Below are 18331 nucleotides of genomic sequence, written 5' to 3'. Positions count from 1 at the left end.
AGAAGCTATGGGACAGTGACTGAGGGAAAGCAGGCAGGGTCTATGGATGAGCCACCTCTAAGTTGGCACCTGGCAGCCTGGCCAGCTCTTGGCTCTCAGCTGGAGCTCCAAATGGTGTCTTTCTGCAGAAACATGCAGCCCCCCTCCCTCATGTTCAGGACTAGCACCTTGCCTGTTCCCAGGTGTGCCTTTCCCCCTTTTCTTCCTGATCTTCTCACTTTGCATCTGGCCTTTGAGGTCTTGCTTGGCTGCTGCCTCCTGTGGGGAGCACCTGTGGTGCCAAGATTGACTTCAGCCTTGGGCTTCTTTGGTCTTGAGGAAAGGCCAGGCCCTCCCTCCTACCCTCTCTCAGGTTTCTGACTCTGAACCTCAGTGGGCACTGCAGTCAAGAAAACCAAAGGAAGAATAGTGTTTTATCAAACTCCCATTAAACTGTAGCTGCTGCCTATTCCCTGCCCTTCATCTGATTATGAAGATACTTACATAGAACCGGGAGCTCCCTCTTTAATGGATCTTTCTGCCTGTCGTTGCCTCAGTGCCTTTCTTTGGAGTGCTGCTGGGCATTATTAGTTTACTTGCTCTGCCTTGGCTAAACAACTGTTGGGGTTGTGTAAATGCAGATGTGGTAGACCTGTTACAGGCCTAGCTTCAGTAAGAACCAAGGACCCCACCCCCACCCTCTACTTGTTAGGGGACCTCTCTGCAGTGGGCAGGAAGGGCTTTTGTGGCACAGGATTGGCAGTTGACTCTGGCAAGATTGCTGGGCAAGGGGCAAGTGCAGCCTGACCCTGTTCAGGAAGATGCCAGACTCTTGGGCAGATGAGAGTGGGCAAGGGGCAGCCTGCGTGTTGACAGACAGGCCTCTGAGGATACTTGGTTTAATCCCAGGCTGCTTCTTCAGGTAAAAAGTTAAAGGTTTTGCCTTGACAGAATTGTCAAGTCATGTCTGACTGTAAGAGGTGGTGCTCATCTCCATTACTAAGCCAAAGATCCAGTGTTGTCAAAGACAACTCTGTGATCATGTGGGCAGCATGACTGCACAGAACGCTGTTACCTTCCCGCCCAAGTGGTACCTATTTATCCACTTGCTTTTGAACTGCTAGGTTGGAGAATAGTGATGGGAGGTCACTCCATCAAGGGGCTTGGGTCTCGAACTGCCAACTGGCTGACCTTGCAATTATTCTCCTTGTAGGTTTAAAAATAGCTGTTCGGGAGGTCTCTAGTCACAGACGGCATCAACCATTACCAGTGTTTGCTTCAAGAAGCCTCTTTCCTTCAGTAAATATGACAGCTTGCCATTGGGCAGTGCCCAAATCCATGGGCAAAAAGCCAGTTGTGTGCTTAGAGTCGGGTTGGGTGCAGGCTGCATGTGCCTGTTAGGGCTTCAGCCCCCTGCCTTGGCCATCATGTGCATGCTCAGCATATTGCAACTTATGCCTCCCCTTCTTCTCCCCTCTCTAACCACAGTCCAATCAAAGCCTTGATATTCCCTTGGTCAGCCATGACAACAGCTTCATTCAAATCCCCTAGCAGATTCCCTTCCTCTCCTTTGCCAAGTTGCTGGAGCCAGGCAGTTAGGAAAAGGGAGAGGGCTAGGAAAAGACATTGTAATAGGGTCACCATAAGTCAGAAATGACTTGAAGCCTACAACAACAACAAAAGGAATGCTACTACTTCATTCTTTGTAATACTGTATAAGATTTGAGACTCAACTTGAGACTTGACTTGAAAGTATCTTACAAGGATTCGAGACTTGGAGTAAAATACATCACTGGCAGTAAGGTACAGTATTTACACTGACCTGTGGACAAGTTGACTCAGGTTTTTGGGGTCAATTTTTTAACTAAAATTTCTAGACTTGTATACATTTACATACGTACATATACAGTAACTATGGCATCCAGTCCAGAACTGATACAAGCAATCTTATCCACAGTCAAATTATCATAGTAATGCAAACTAAGGCCTGTTACAGACTGCCAAAATAAAGCTGCTTCGGGTCTCTTTGGAGGTATGCTATTTAAATGATGCATGGGTCCTAAGAGGCCGGAGGTTGCGCCAAAGCCACACTCCATTCCTAAGCACTGGATTGCAGCTTTGGTGCAGCTTCCGGATTCTTAGGGTGCATGCATCATCTAAACAGCATACCTCCAAAGAGACCCGAAGCAGCTTTATTTTGGCAGTCTGTAACAGGCCATAGTTGCCAAGTTTCTTCTTGTGGACAAAATGTAATTTTAAAAATCACCTGAAAAAATCCACTGGATGATTCTGTACATAAAAAAAGGTGGCAAAGAACAATTTGTCTATTTCTATCCCATGGAAGAGGTCTTCCACACTGACGTTCTAGCCTATGTTCAGTTGGGACTGTGAAATACAAGAAGCTGCTTTATACATTGGGCACTTATTAGCCACTGAGATTTGGACCCCTGGGAATACCAAATTCGGTGGGTGCTTAAGTCTCCTTATATATACTGGCATAATAAAATGAAATCGCTTATAAAGAATGGCAAAAACAAGATGTGCTTTTTGGAATTTTTAAAAAACATTTTCAAGCCATAGATGGTTGAATCTCTGGACTATACTGAGTTGAGCCATTGGTTCATCTAGCTCAGTACTGTCAAATTGGACTGATAGTGGCTCTCAGGAACTTTGGACAGGATTCCTTCCTAGTTTTACATGGAGACCCCTTGCTTTTCCATGGTCATCTCCCAATCAAGGATGAACCAGGACTGATTTTGCTTAGCTTCCAAAGTCACACGCAGAATGGTATAGTAATTAACACTGGTTAGTTCAGTTAAAATGAGGTTTTTGTCTACCTATATTGTTTTGGTTCTTCCATATGTTTAAATTGAAAAAGAGGGGATATTTAGGAGCTTAGTATCAACTGCCCAAGCCATTTCTCATTCCAGGGGTCTGTCAGGTCTTTGACAAAACAGTTCTGCTGAAGTGATAAATCTCGAAGAGCTGCGAGGAAACCTCTCAGACCTCTGGGATGAATTATCTTAACTGATCCGTTGCCTCTAAATAGGCACCACATCTCAGAATGTCTAATCACAACCAGGCAGGGATATGTGCATGATTATAGTAGAAAGGTTCACATACAAATCATTATCATCTCACCCAGCACACAACAGAAACAAGTACAGAGTGTGAGTCAGATACTTTTTTTATTTAAAGCATTTGTTTGCAGTGCATATTGAAAATGCTCTGAAGGCAGTAGCAAGTTCAAATATCAGTAGTAAAACTGTTCTTGTTTAGAGTCAATAATTTAAAAGATGTAGCACAAAGGAAAAGAGGTGGAATAGAATGGTGAAAAGGAGAAAGCTCAGGCATAAGTATTTAAATTGAAGAATGACAGCAGTTGCAGTCAAACACCACTTGGCAGGCTACAGATCATGCCTTATCCTACAGGATAAACCAACATCTTACTAGGAAACAATCAGAGATTAGAGGTAGAGCCCTCCTCCAGTCTGCTGAGTCTACCCCTGTTCTCCAGGAGCTATCAAAGATTATTGCCAGTAGCTCTGAGAAATAACTTTAAGAGTATGTAGTCATTTATATATTTTATGTAATTTAAGGTAATCAAACTAAGAGAACATTAGGAAGAATTATATGGAGAATGTGAGTGGAGTATTCTGCCTGTCAGGTCTTGCAGGGGGAGAACTGTGCAATTGGTAGCAATTTCTGTAGCCCATCCAGTTTCTCAGTTCTATAGTCCAGCTAAATTAATGGAATTTGGGACCATGTATATTTAAAAAAATAACCTGGGAGATGGTATGTAAAGAAATATCGTGTGGGAAATTATCCCTTGATTATCCAACATGCAGTGATTTTATTAAACTGAAGTTGAATGAAGTATGTGACATTTCCAAGTTTACTGCTGTTCCTGCCAGCAGTATTCAAGAACCAAACTGCTGTATTGGAAGATCTTCCTGACAGTAGCAGCTGTTAGGACAGTGGAATACACTCCCTCAGAGGTTCGTGGAGTCTCCTTCTTAGGAGGTATTTAAACAGAGGCTGGATAGCCATCTGCCAACAGTGCTTTGATTGTGAGCTCCTGCATGGCAAGAGGTTGGACTGGATGGCCCTTGTGGTCTCTTCCAACTCTATGATTCTATGAAGGGCAGATAAGTAGCAATGAGTTAAAATAGAGTTGATTTTGCGTAGATGTCAGGAAATATAGACCAAGAGCCCACAGGTGATATAAACTCTTATTCCTGGATGCTCAAGAGTGGTACTGACTCTTATCAAAGGTGGTTGCTTGAGGAAGCTTCTCATTGCATTTATGGAAGTTGATATTTCTTTCAAATAACATTATACTAAAAAATTAAGCAGATACATATATAAAAACAAAGAGAACAGCAATAAGACATTCAGGTCAAAAACATTTCATTTGATTTGTACTGATTTAATTACAAAGTACAATGAAACAGCTGTGTGCTACATCTTTAATAAGCAATGATTTTTAAGGAAGGGGAATGTCTAAATTAACTGATGGCTCATAAAAAAATCCCTGCAGATGCTACTAAGCCCTCAAAGGAGAACTAAATATTACAGGGGACTACTGCTTAAAAGGCTGCCCAAGTTTCTCTCTTCCCTCCATAACATCCTATATAATTTGCCCCATAACAGGCATCATTAAGTTGCATGTTTCCAGGGTGCAGACGAGTAATTTTAATCCAAGTTCTTAATGGTGTTATTGCTTACCTCTTGTCTCACTTCAGAGGGCCACGTGAATGACAGTTGTGAAGCACACAACTAATGCGTCTTCTTTTCCCTCCACCCCATCCACAGCTGCAGCTTTACAAGTGCTTCTACATTTCTGATATATTAGAGCAACAAACAAAAATGAAACCTGTTTGTCAAACCTGATTTTTTAAAAAAGGGAATTTTACACTCACCTAAATCACAGGATCATAACAGCTCCTGGATTAAAATGGAGTTTGTTTTGGCTGCTCTGATATTAAATACAGTATTTGGGGATAAGTATTATTTGGTTATAGAAGAGGATATTATATATATTTTTTTAAAAAATAGAAGCAGCAAACTTGGTGAGCACTAGCATACCTAGGGACTAATCCACATTTTGGTCACTTTCTGTCACTCTGTCTAGATGGCCATTTGGGGTGGAGGAACAGATTGTGGCGCCATTAATTCTGGTCCTAGTTGTACCTCTGGTCTCTGCTGCTGTAAGGCAAAAACCCAGTGTGGGATCGGGAAAATGCACACAGTAATTATGACAGGAACAGAAGAGTGGGCTGCTGTTTCCAGCTGTGTTTCTTGTAAGACTTTGCTTTGTTAGATGCTGGTGTGGGAAATGTATTGCTTTCACATGTAATGTCACATGAATTATTTGATTTAAATGCATACTCTGTGCTATGCTTTCCTGAAAGTCAAAATCATTGGTTTTGGCCTAAATCCAATGGCTACAGTTGAAACAATAGGACTTAACATGTTAATTTACCATTTATCTACTAATAGAATTGATTTTATTTCTGCTGAGACTAGCATTTGGACATTGGCCTTTAGTTTTTCTGAAGGGAAATGTGTAAGCAGGCTTACTAGATATCAGAAGGAAATAGACACAAATGAAGCTTTGTCTTCTGCCTCTACATCATCTGACCTTAAGTAATATGGCCATTCTACTTGAGCAGACTGATTCTCTCCCTTTGTGTTTGACTTTTGATAGACTATAGTGAGGTTAGATTGCCTCTGAAGACTGGTGACTCTGGCCATTACACAAACTGCCCAGCCAGACAAATAACTGCCATATGACCTGAATATCATGTCAACAGGACAATATTCCAAACTATCACAATTTCCTGAGATGGGAAGCAGAAGACTTAGCATTCCATCAGCCCACAGTACAAATGAGCAAAAGATGTCAACAGGGAACTTTAAACATCAGAATGTTCCTAGTATAAAGTTTAAGCCTGGCCCTATAAAAAAGGGAAGGTGACCTCCTACCTATATGACAAATTTAACCCATCATCTGTGTTACACATTGGCATACATACCATTGATCAAGTAGTCCAGCCTAGTGTATTGCCTTTGCTGAAGAGATTCAAGCATCTTCCTCCCTACCAGCACTGTAACCAAGAGTAAGAATATCACCCCAAAGAGCAATGCAATAAGAAGTATACTTTGGTCAACAGAGAGAGTAGTCTGTTTCTGGTCCAGATTTCCATCAAGTTTATCACCTTCAAACCCTTGCTGTTCATTATGAAGGAGGACATAATATAAAGAAGCCAAAGAATCTTTAGTAGGTAGACTAGAAGGTAATTGGTTGGTCTTGCTGGCACTAGATTCAGAAGCAGCTGATGGATGGGAAATACTCGTGCTTCTTGGATTTGCAGCTTCCAAAGGTGTATTTCCATGATAAACTGTTGCAGACTTGGTGTTTGTAGTATGGCTAGGAGATACATGTGAGCTTAGAGCATCAACAGTAACAGTCTGGCTGCCAGTGGTAACAACAGGCAGCTTAACTGGATGTTCTGCAGTTGGAACAGTGTGTTGTATAGGATTAACAATACCTGGTAGCAACACACTGCTACTTTTATGTGGTGGTGTCCTCTCTGAATCATCTCCCCTTTCCTCTTTTGGATATTGGGAATGTTCATCAATTCTATCTGAGTGAACCAAGATTTCCATCTGATTAGAAGCAATAGGTTTCTGCAAAGGATCTGGCTCATGGGAAGCATTTGTTATATTATAAGGGTCAAACATGGCAATTTGTGCAGACGTAAAACTGCCATTTACAGTAGGATGAAAAGCCACGGTTGTGATAGGAGCAGGCTTGGAGATCTCTGTGTCAAGAAAAGAAAAGAAAACCATTTTATTATTTTCATTATTATTCATTAAGTCTGCAATTGTCAGTGATGGAAATTCACATTCTCTTTTTTTATAGAAAAAATGAATATGAAATACAATTTACGGGAGGGAAAAAAAATCAAAGCTTACAAATTAACTGACAGCACTGTAAAACATTCATATAATGTACAGTATATAACCAGGCTCCCAGAATTAATGTCTCTTTCAACCAAATGCATTCATCATATATATGGCCATGAGTGATTGGGGCTTGTCTTATTGGGTCTGTTGATTGATTAGCATAGCAAATAACAGTCGCATCCCCTTAATTCAAAAGCAAATGAGTAAGTCTAAACTAGATATACACCATTTGGCAGTCGTTCACTGCCATGGCTTTTTTCAAACAACTCTCCTGGTTTTGTTGGAAAGTTAGAAATTCTTTCTATGGCTACCTATCAAGGGGCACTATGCAGTTATCACATTTGTCTTCTTTAATATTTTGATAGAAAGAAAAAAAGGAGGAATAGGTGATAAAAAACACAGAATAGTTATAAATGGAAGACAACACTTCCTATGAATGTGGGAAGATGCTTGAAGAATAAAAACATCATCTGGATGTATCATAGTGTCTATGGGTGTCTTACCTGGGAACCATTACCATTAAAAAGACAGAAGTGTTTTCAGATTAGTAACTGAGAGACACATCCACACTTAGAATCATAGAATTACTGAGTTGGAAGAGACCACAAGGGTCATTCAGTCCATCCCCTTGCCATACAGGAACTCACAATCAAAGCACTCCTGACAGATGGCTATCCAGCCAATGTTTAAAGACCTCCAAAGAAATAGATTTCATCACACTCTGAAGGAGTGTGTTCCACTGTCATACAGCTCTTACTGTCAGGAAGCTCTTCCGAATGTTTAGGTGGAATGCCTTCGGTGGCTTGACACTTTTTTCTATATTGAGATTTCACTCAATCAAATAATTCATCAATCAAATAGACCAGTGATGGGAAGAAACAGAGGAAGATGCATGATGTATAGAGATTTTAGAAGATTTTTTTGTCTTCATGTCTCTAGCTGAGGTTTTAACAACTTTCTAAAATCTATCTTTTAAAACAGAATGAAAACAAACAAACAAAGAAACTAAAAGTAAGAACTCCTCTAACCCTTCCCCAGATTGATGGCTGCTGGTAGACAAATGTTTATTTTAATGTCTTTGTCTTAGTTTCAAATTAAGGTTATTTGGCTTTTAAATTATGTTTCAGGCAGGATTGTCAGATATCAGGGTCTGGTCCTAAATATCTAGTTTTCGTGGGTCACCTTCAAGCAGGAGGTGAGGGAGCAAATTCTCCAATTTTTGTGGTCTCTGCTCTGGGCAAGAGGTGTAAATCTACAGCTCAACTAGGAAGGATTTAACTGATTTGTGGCTGCAATTCACAAAGGTTTTCTAGGAGGTCTGAGTAGTAGTTTTCTACTTCCCTCTCAGTCTTTGTGGAGCCAGGGTCTACCCTCTGCTCTGCCCTCACCTTCTGGCTAGAATCAAGTTACCTACATACTTCTTCATTGTCCCTTCATAAGTGAAAAGGAATAATAGGCTCATTTCACCCTGATCTGGGAACAACCTTTTAATTAAGAGGTCTATCTTAATTTCCAAACAAGAAAATATGTTCTCTCTCCCTGCATCCCCCAGTGTGTTTGTATTTTTGAATGACAAGTTATGAGCAAGTGTGATTGGTACTGAATCCATAAACACTTAATAACATTCATCAGAGCCCCCCAGGTCTCAAGTTTTGGTCTGGAAACCTCAAGGCTTCGAATGTTCCCGAACTGGCTAACCTAGCTATTAGCAATATTGTGTAGTGGATTAGGGGTGGTTCATTGGATAGGTATATTTGAATAAATACTGAATCCCAGCCCAGAAATTATAAACTCAGTCAGTCAAATATTTATCACTACTTACCTTTTATTATTCTGTAGGTCACCAGACCTAATACTTGTTTCACAGGGCAAATTTCCGTGGTGGGAAAATAAAACAGATAGCAATTTGGAGAATTGCCCTTCTTTTTGGCATTAAAGACTACATAGTTGCACAGCTTGTTGCCTGGAAAACACAAGACATAGCCTAAATCTATATTAACAGCAAGTTTGTACAGTATTTGGCTATTTTATAAAATCAAACCTCAGAAGTGCTAGTGTATTATCTCTAACAAAGGTGTGCAGAATGAAGATGATCAGAGAAACAGGTATATTTCTTTATTTCCCCCTTTTATTTATAACCCATCTTTCTCTCAGTGTCACACTAGGGGAGATCTCTTGGGAAAATAGGAGTTAAATGTGATTTAAAATACATTCGAATTCACACCAAACTTGCAAATTCAGTTAGTTTAGCACACTAGGGGACTGCCCAAGTGAAATAATGTGAAGTTAATCCGAACGCAAAGCAGAGAAAAACAGCAGCTTTTTTACTTTAGGGTTGTTCCGAAAGTAAAAAGCTGCCAGTTTTCTCTGCTTTGCATTCAGATTAACTTCATGTTATTTCACGTTAACTGCAACATCGTGTGATAAACCTTGGGCACTTCCGAGTTTTCTTTGATTTAAATCTACTTTAACTCCCATTTTCCCACGGAGTCTTGCTAGTGTGATAAACTCATCAGTGTGGGACCTAAGGCAGCATACAATAGCTTAAAAACACAATACTACAGTTTAAAACCCCCCTCTTAATACATAAGTTAAATAAAATTAAACTGACTTTGATTTAAAAACACAAGTTAAAAATAAGTTAAAACAGCATTAAAGTGTTTTAAAAACAAAATAAAAACACCTTTCCATTAAAAAAAAGACATTTTAATCACATTTTTATCATTTTTTTCCATGGAGAAGTGGACAGCCTGAAAGTTGTGTTTGTATGGCAATTTCCATTCCTCAGTTACAGCCAACTGAAGCAAAAAGTTATCAGTAGCCATTATCCAGTACAGCTAAATAGAACCTCGCCCCCTGGACACAATGGCTTCAGGATTCTGAGAGCTGCAGTCCAAAAAAGCATAATGCCCAAGCACTGGATCAGAAGAAGTAGATCTGTGCGAAACAGTTGCTGTGGGACTTGCTGCTGCAGTGGCCCTTCTGACCTTTTTGAATGATGGCAGTTCCTTGGCTCTTTCCTCAAAGGAACACCAAGAGGAATCAGGCTTTGAACAAGATATTTGTATAAGTTTGGGCTGAAACAGACAGCCCTTTTGCACCGCCGTCCGGGCAGCTTTGGAACGTGGTGTTTATACGCTGTGCGTCCTGAAGCCGCTCAGCCGTTTACATGGCAGCGGCTGCATGACGCTCTGGCAGTGCAGTGTTTACATGCTGCATACTGCCGGAGCATCATGAAGCCAGCTTCTGGCAGTGGCACGGGCACAAAGCTGGCTTTTTGCTGCTTTTTTGGGTAGCTTCAAGGCAGATTGGGGCCACTGTGTGCGGTTACCATGGCCTCAACCTGCCTTTGGAAGGGGTGGCTTCAAGCCATCCCTTCTGGCCTTCTATTTCAGTCCTTTGTCTGCTTTTTTGGATTAAAATCAGGCAGTCATCACATTAAATTTAAAGACTATAATCGCTGCTAATGTAGTTGCCATTTTCTTTGCTTTGCCTCCTTTTTCACATTTATACCCTTTCTTAGCCTTGTCCACACCTGGTCACCTCCCCCATACATCAGTCACCATTTCCCATAGTTTCCTCCTCATCCATTCAGCCTTTAGAGTGAACACGAACAGTTACGCCTGCTAGAAATTTGTACATTCACTGTCCTCATTTTCCTCTGGTTTGTTCTTTATATCCTTTGTGACACCACCCTAAGTTTTACCCTCGACTTATCCATGGGTCGTATCAAAATCCATAATTTTGGCCCCAAAACCTGCCCTCAACTTATACATGACGTTGACTTATAGTTGCATATAAACTGTACGTTTGAGCTCCCAGCACCAACTCCCTGTTCTGGCTTAGCCTATTCCAAGTTACTACAAGGCGGCCAACTGTGTACTACAAGGCAGATTTTGAAAAATATACTTTGTTAGACTACATCTCCCAGAATTACAAGATAGCATGTGTTAGGATAAATACAAGCAAAGTGATGATCAAAATTTTACAATAAAATCTTTAACATATACAGAGCAAGGAATGTCAAATGTTCAAGTTGGTCTCAGAAAAAGAAAAAAACTCTAGAGATCATGTTGAAAACATAGCGTGGCTACTAGAGTGTACCAAACAATTTCAGAACAAAACAAGACCATGCTTTATAGATTACAGCAAAATCTTTGACTCGGTGGATCCTGAAAAAAGATTGATCACTGTAAAATAAATGGGAATGCCACAACTTTTGAGACTGTCCCTATGTGTAATCTATACTCTGGACAAGAGGTCATAGACAGAGCAGAAATGGAAAGTGGAATTGTTTCCCATTGGCGAGGGTACATTTCATCACCCTATCGGTTTAATATAAATGCACAACATGTCATAAGAAAGTCAGGTTTGACTCAGTGAAAATTGAAGGAAGAAACATGAATAGTAGTTTAAAAGATGCAGATAATGCCATGTTACTAGCAGAAACTAGTGAAGATTTGGTATGACTACTGATGACTACTTTAAATAGAAGAAAAAGCAGGATTATTGCTGATTATTAATGAAAAATGGATGATGAAGGCATTGAAATTTTAAAGATTTTCTGCACCTTGGCTCAGTTATCAGTTAAAATAAAAAATGTGATAAGAAATCAGAGATCCTGCACCAGACACTATGTTCCTTCTCCTAACCCCTGAAACCCACTTTAAAAGCCATTTCACCATTCCAACTGATGTCCTCTGCTCCTGTTGATCAGGAGAGCGCAGGATGATTTGATCAGCCTCCTCCTATCGCTAGGTGATGGTACAACATTGCTCAGTTACGGAAGGGGACTATCATGTCACCCTACAATTCCCTACTGAACAGTACCACAGAACTCTGTTGCTTTGGATGACTGACTGGCGGTTAAGGTGGATTTCAATGCTATTTGTGGTCATGGTGAGAGTGACTATGAAGTAGGTACAACTAGCCTGTAAAACTACATTATGACATCCTAACTGCCTAACAGAACTTCAGCCTAAGACTTGGAGGGGCAACTAAGAAAGAACTATATAAAGTTCACAACCATAAAGTATGCCAACGTCAGAATCATAATATCTCCTTACTTCTATGCATGGCAATGAAAGTTGGAAAATAAAAGAAAGCTGACAGGAAGAAAATCAACTTATTTGAAATGTGGTGGTGAATGGGAGTTCTATGGATCCCATGGACTGCAAAAAGACAAATACATGAACTGATTAATGCTAAAGCTACTAAACTGAGGTTATTGCATTCTGGATAGATCATGAGGTCACATGATTTATTGTTAAAGATGATGCTTGGTAAAATGGAAGGCAGTAAGAAAAGTGGAAGACCAAACGGCAGTTCAATTGACTTGATAAAGGAAGCTACGGCCCAAAGTTTTCAAGATCTCAGTAGGGCTGTTGACAAGTGGGCTCTTGGAAGTCTGTCATTCATAGGGTTGCTGAAGGTCAAAACTGACTTGATGGCAAATGACAATGAGAACATCCCACAACTAGTATAGTTGCCTGCCGGATGATAGAACACGCGCTAGTAGGGAATTCTGAGCAATGCAGTCCAAAAGTAACCTTTCCATGATAAAAAAGTATCCATTTGATATCAGTTTTTGCTGTCACAGCTCTCATGTTTGCCTCGAATCCTGAGAATTCTAGTTTGGTGAAACTGATGCTAATTTTCACCACTACCACAACCACCTGACCCATGCAGAACAATTGTTAAGTCAGTTTAAATCTGCAATGCTGTACACTGAAGAAACTGAAACTTATGTCTGAGTAAACAATGTATTGGAAATCTATAATGCACATGCATCCCCAAAGGACCATTATTACCTTCTATTTCTGCCCCCAAACAGCACATGTTAACACAGGCTTCTGAAGATGCAGTTGAGATCGGATCTGTCCCCCGGATGCCTTTAGAAAGGGCCTTTTGTATATCAACAGTGATGTTCTCCATCCTCTCTGTGGAACATGCTTGACTTTGAGATGGTTTCAGCATGACACAGACCACCACTGCCAAGGCACAGGCAAAGCACTGGGCAATCCAGAGAGACATTTCTTTTGCTTAAGTGTGATGTGTTCCTTATGTTTTTCCTCTGTTTTCACCAGGGCCATTTACATGTAGTATATGGTCATTTTAAGAAGGCCAAATTGCTTGTTCTAGTAAGAAAAAAGAGGGTGTTACTTGGTTTTTAATGCCACATGCAAATCCCTTCCCAGTCCCTAACACACATAGTACCATTTAGCACGTGGCTTCACATTTACAGATTGTATGCAATGGAGAATTACACAAGATGTAGCATAAAGGTATGGCATACCTATCTTTCATAGAAGTTGGAATTTCCCCTTGTGAAAATGCAGACAAAATTTGCTTGAAATTTGGTAATATTTCCAGATCCAGATAAAATTGCTTCATGGGAACAATCAAGTACATGGAACATGATTGTCACTGGGAACTCTAGTGTATATTATTAAGGAAATGTGCAGGTCCTCTCAATCCCTCACTTGCTTAGCCACGTCAACCAAAAAACAAAACTACGCCCTCAAAATGTCAGGTAAATCAGAGAATGGAAGGGAAGACAAGACGAAAATGACACAAGAACATAAGAGTGTTCCCCATAAACAAAACTGGCTACATATTGCATTAATTCATGACTGTTGAATAAAGGTAATGGATTTTTAGTGAGAAAGCTTATTCTTCTTTGCAGTGATAGACCAGAACTTTGGTTCTCACCCAGAGATAGTGCTGACATATTCAATATAGGCATAAAGATCTTCACAGCCTTTGTTTCATTTGCTGGTTTGTAGTCAAGAGAAAAGACCAATTTCAGAGCTTGAATGTAGCTGAAAAACTGTGGTTTATGAAACCCGAGGCATCTTTCATTTTGGCATTTCTTACAAGCCATAATGAAAGATGTCTGAAGTTTGGAATCAGGGATGTAGCCAGGATTTTAGGAAGGGGGGGGGGGTCCAGACTAAGTGCCACCATTATAATGGGGCTTGGGTGCGGCGGCGCAGCAGCACACACCACTCATTTTTCTAATGGAAGGGGGGGGGGGTCTGGACCCCAAGAACCCCCCCCCCCCGGCTACGTCCCTGTTGGAAGGCAAGAGAAAACATACAAGCACAATGGTCACTGCTGTGAATTTATCACTCCATGACTGTGAAGAAAGCTATTTCTATGTTTTTGTCTAAAACTGGCATTCAGTTAGATCTGTGATTTACCAAAAGAATGTCAATACGATGAAGACTCATCAGACTGTGTGCAAGTGTTGAAGATTGTTCTCAAGATTTCCCCTAAGTGTCCGTGTCCAATGCTTTTATTTAAAAAACCCTCTATTGCTTTTCAGTATTCTTTCTTGGGGGAGAGCTTCAGGGCTTTTAACAGCTGCACACAAGATCCCCCTTTCCTCTAAAATATAGCTTCAAGGTAAGGAAAACTAGGTTTTTAAATTTCCATGCATCAGAAAGATGCTTTTAAAAAACAACAACAACCACACACACAACAAATCCCAGCCAGGTGAAAGGAAGTAAGCAACTCTAGATCCATTGCAGCAATATTTAAAACACTCCCTATGTCCACTTTGTGATGAAATGATAATGATGTGTACAATAGTGACTCAGAACATTGGGTGTGTAAGCAGGTTTGTGTTACAGAAGAATTCAGCAGATAAAGCTAAGAAAAGAGGCTGGCTTGGGCTTAAAGGTCATCTCCATAATGGATAAGAGTATATTGTTATTTCCTTTAATAAATGGAACCATGCCACTTATTTCAGAATACCACAACTACATTATTGCTGAGTGAGTTAAGAGTATTCAAAAGCTGAGAGACACACACTATGCTATAACTAAAGCACCGCACTTAATTTTTCGGGGGCAAGAGCCAGGTCTGAAATTACCAGAAAAGTATTTCCAGTCTGGAAGACATGCACCATAATTTAATATAAAGAGAAACACACTGTTCATCCTCCCCAATGTGGAAGAACACATTGGCCTGTTACAGACAGCCAAAATAAAGCTGCTTCGAGTCACAGTGGAGGTATGGTGTTTCAATGATGCATGCCTCCTAAGAGTCCAAAAGTCACACCAAAGCCACGCTCCAGCCCAGCGTGGCTTTGGTGCGGCTTCTGGACTCTTAGGACGCATGCATCATTGAAACACCATACCTCCACTGTGACTTGAAGCAGCTTTATTTTGGCTGTCTGTAACAGGCCATTGTGTATCTTAAGTTATTCTAGACTGTGAACATGTTTGTCATTTTATTTTTTATACTTCATTGTTTAACTTTTTAGCACTGGTGCATATTTTTAACCTGTACTGTATCACACACATTAGTGAAGCTTCTGAGATGAGACAAAGCAGTCTGTGGAACAACTCTAGTGAAGAAACTTTATTGATTTGGTTTTGACTGAAGGCTAAATACAAGTGACAGCTGAAGTGTTCTGGAATCCAGGGAAGCTGAGAAGGCTGGAGTCTGAAGGGGGCAAGAAACCAAGAAAGAATAAGTATTTGAATATAGCAGGGGTCCTTAATGAAATCCAAAAGCAAAGTGCTGGCTTCACATTCAAGAGAGCTCTTGGGCAAGTATCCCCAGCAGGCCCATCTCCCCTTCACTGCTTTCACTGCTGCCATTTCATCAAACACCTTTCTTTGGGACACCATTGGGCAAGGCAGGGCAGAGGATAGAAATTGTGGCTTCTGCGTCACTTTCTCATTCTTGCCTGCAGGTACAAGGTCCAAAACACTCTGCAGAAATAATCCCGTTTGAGACCTGGCTCAGTGCTAGGGAATCCTGCGAACTGTAGTTTTGTGAGACATGTAGGCTGCTCTGTCAGAGAGTTCTGGGGCCACAATATGCTACAGTTCCTAGGACAGTGATGGCGAACCTATGGTACGCCCTAGCACAGAGTTTGCCAGAGTTCCTTACTAGAAAGCCAGAGGGACGTGGCACTTTGCAATAAATAAGTGGGGTCTGGGTTGCAGTTTGGGCACTCGGTCTGTAAAAGGTTCACCATCACTGTCCTTGGACTCTCTAGCCCTGAGCCAGGACAGTTAAAGCAGTCTCAACTGGGATTATTTCTGCAGTGTGTTTTGGACCCAAGTGATTAAGCAGAACTGATAAGAAAAGGAGTAGTCGAGTCAAGGCAATGAATTCCCGCCATAGATTTGAACTGCCCAGCTCTTCTAATTATCTGGAGGGAGTTGCAGGCTTTTGTCACAGTTTCCCTCTTCCCTACATTTTAGGTTGATGGGTGTCAAGGGAAAACAACGCGGGTGGTTAAGCCCAGGAAAAAACCCAAAAGGTGCCCAAATATAAAGTTGTGTTTGCCACCTTGCCTGGTCCTTTGGCATTCCAGGGCATTCAAACTACATAATAAACCATTTTTTGATTTGGATTGTATCGAATCAATGGATCGATTCAACGTCGAATAGATGTTCACACTATTCCTCCCGCGATCGAATCTGCCCATTTCCATTTAATCCACTTCACATTTACATTGGTCAATCAGATGGATTCAACATGGAGTTGTGTCACAGGGATGATCGTGTCACAGGGAACTGAATCCAACTGGCAACGCATTTGCACTTGCGTTAAATCTAATTGTTTTTTCAAACGCAGGGAATGTGCTGGATTCGGAAGAACAGGTTTAGTGCTCTGAGTTTAGTGCTCCTGACCCACAAACCACACCAGAAATTCTGTGCCAGTGCAAATACGGGCCCTTTAAAGTGATTTACACTGGTTTGAAAACCGGTTTATTATGTAGTGTGAATGAGGCCCAGGAAAGTGGAGGTTGGAAGGCCCAAGACTGAGTTGCTCCCAGCAGGCCCTGCCCTTCGCTGGCTTTTGGTTAAATGACCTCAGTATTTCACTAATCCCCTCCCTCCACCCGAATCCGGGAGACAGGGCTGGGATCCGGATCTTCCTCTTCTTGGTCAGTCCAATGGCAGGAAGGGCCCTTTGGAGTTGCTGCCAAGGAACAGTCCAAAGGGAGGGAGGGCCTGAGAGGACGTTGGCGGGGCTTCTCCTCTGTCCCCAGGAGCCCTGAGGGGGGCAAGGAAGGCAGGGCTGAGTGAGGAGTGCCCCTTGGGGCTGCCTTTCCCAATGGAAGGCAGAGGCACTAGTGAACCAGAATAAAGCCACATCTGCTCCTGGAGAAGGCAGACCACCGAGAGTGTGCCCAGCAGCCAAAGCACCCAGGGTCTACAGAGCGGTTAGTCCAGTTTTAGTCTAAGTAAGAAGGAAGGATTCAAAGCTATAGCCATGTTAGTATCTGGAATCAGTCTGTGGAGAGACAGACCTTGCAGCACTTTTGAGGCTCACAGAAAGAAAGAACTTGGCAGCAGGAGCTTTGGGAGACGTCAGCCTACTTCCTCAGATGCACTTGGATATAATAATAATAATAATAATAACAACAACATAGAGAGAGATCTTGTGGCACCTTTGAGATTCACTGAAAGAAAGAAGTGGGCAGCAGGAGCTTTGGTAGACGTCAGCCCACTTCCTCAGATGCACTTGGATATAATAATAATAATAATAACAACAACAACATAGAGAGAGATCTTCTGGCACCTTTGAGATTCACTGAAAGAAAGAAGTGGGCAGCAGGAGCTTTACTAGGCTTCAGTCCACTTCTGCTGCCCACTTCTTTCTTTCAGTGAATCTCAAAGGTGCCACAAGACCTCTCTATTATTATTATTATTATTATTATTATTATTATTATATCCAAGTGCATCTGAGGAAGTAGGCTGACGTCTCCTGCTGCCCATTTCTTTCTTTCAGTGAGTCTCAAAGGGGCTGCAAGATCTCCCTACGTTAATTATTATTATTATTACTATTATTATTATATCCAAGTGCTACAAGATCCCTTTACATGCTAAGAAGGAAGAGTCTAAGGCCATGCCCACACTGCAGGAACAATGCGGGTTGATCCCGCTTTAAGCGCCACAACAAACTGCCATTCCCAGAATGCCACAGCCTGCAGCCAGGAGACTTAAAGCGGGATCAACCCGGATTATTCCTGCAGTGCGGATGCAGCTCAAGTTTGGGTTTCATTCTAAGTAAGAGAGAGAGGCGAAGTGTCGGAGGGGCCTCACTCACCGCTGGCTCCGACTCCTCTTTCGACCTGGGTCCGGATCCCCGCCGGGCTTGAGACCCACTGCGTGAGACTCCGGGCAGGTCACACTCTCTCAGCCCCAGGGGGAAGCATAGCAAAAGGACCTCATCCGGGCCTCCTTCCTGGGCCCCAAGCCCACCGAGTTCTTCCGGGGCACTGAGCGCCCACCTGTCGGACTGAATGGGACTTCGCCCCAAATGACAAGCGAACCTGGCTCGGATGGCACCAGCTGCGCATGCGCGGGCGGCCCCGTCTGCCCTCAAGTCTTCCGGAGCCAGTGCGCATGCG

The 18331-nt window shown here is 41.9% G+C and overlaps 1 protein-coding gene across 1 annotated transcript; it reads right to left on the bottom strand.

Annotated features, from left to right (window-relative positions):
* Window positions 1-3148: 3148 nt before the first annotated feature.
* On the bottom strand, window positions 3149-18256 carry MANSC1 (MANSC domain containing 1). Its single transcript, XM_089524874.1, has 4 exons — window positions 18028-18256; window positions 12762-13088; window positions 8774-8914; window positions 3149-6806 (listed from the first exon to the last, which is right to left on the bottom strand). Exons 2-4 carry the CDS (start codon window positions 12982-12984, stop codon window positions 5998-6000), a joined length of 1173 nt encoding a protein of 390 aa, XP_089381000.1. The 5' UTR covers window positions 12985-13088; window positions 18028-18256; the 3' UTR covers window positions 3149-5997.
* Window positions 18257-18331: the final 75 nt, after the last annotated feature.

This window comes from Sceloporus occidentalis, unplaced genomic scaffold, assembly GCF_023333645.1.
Source record: "Sceloporus occidentalis isolate IW3139 unplaced genomic scaffold, rSceOcc1.0.p SCAF_5, whole genome shotgun sequence".
Classification (NCBI taxonomy): domain Eukaryota; kingdom Metazoa; phylum Chordata; class Lepidosauria; order Squamata; family Phrynosomatidae; genus Sceloporus; species Sceloporus occidentalis.
The sequence above is the reverse complement of the archived record's forward strand: the minus strand, read 5'-3'. Positions and strand labels throughout refer to the sequence as shown.

Coding starts and splice junctions, on each gene's coding strand:
- MANSC1 (XM_089524874.1), bottom strand. CDS start 12,984: ATGTCTCTCTGGATTGCCCAGTGCTTTGCCTGTGCCTTGGCAGTGGTG. Junction 8,915..12,761: donor TTTGGGGGCAGAAATAGAAG/GTAATAATGGTC, acceptor TGTGTTTTCCAG/GCAACAAGCTGTGCAACTAT. Junction 6,807..8,773: donor GACCTACAGAATAATAAAAG/GTAAGTAGTGAT, acceptor TTCTTGACACAG/AGATCTCCAAGCCTGCTCCT.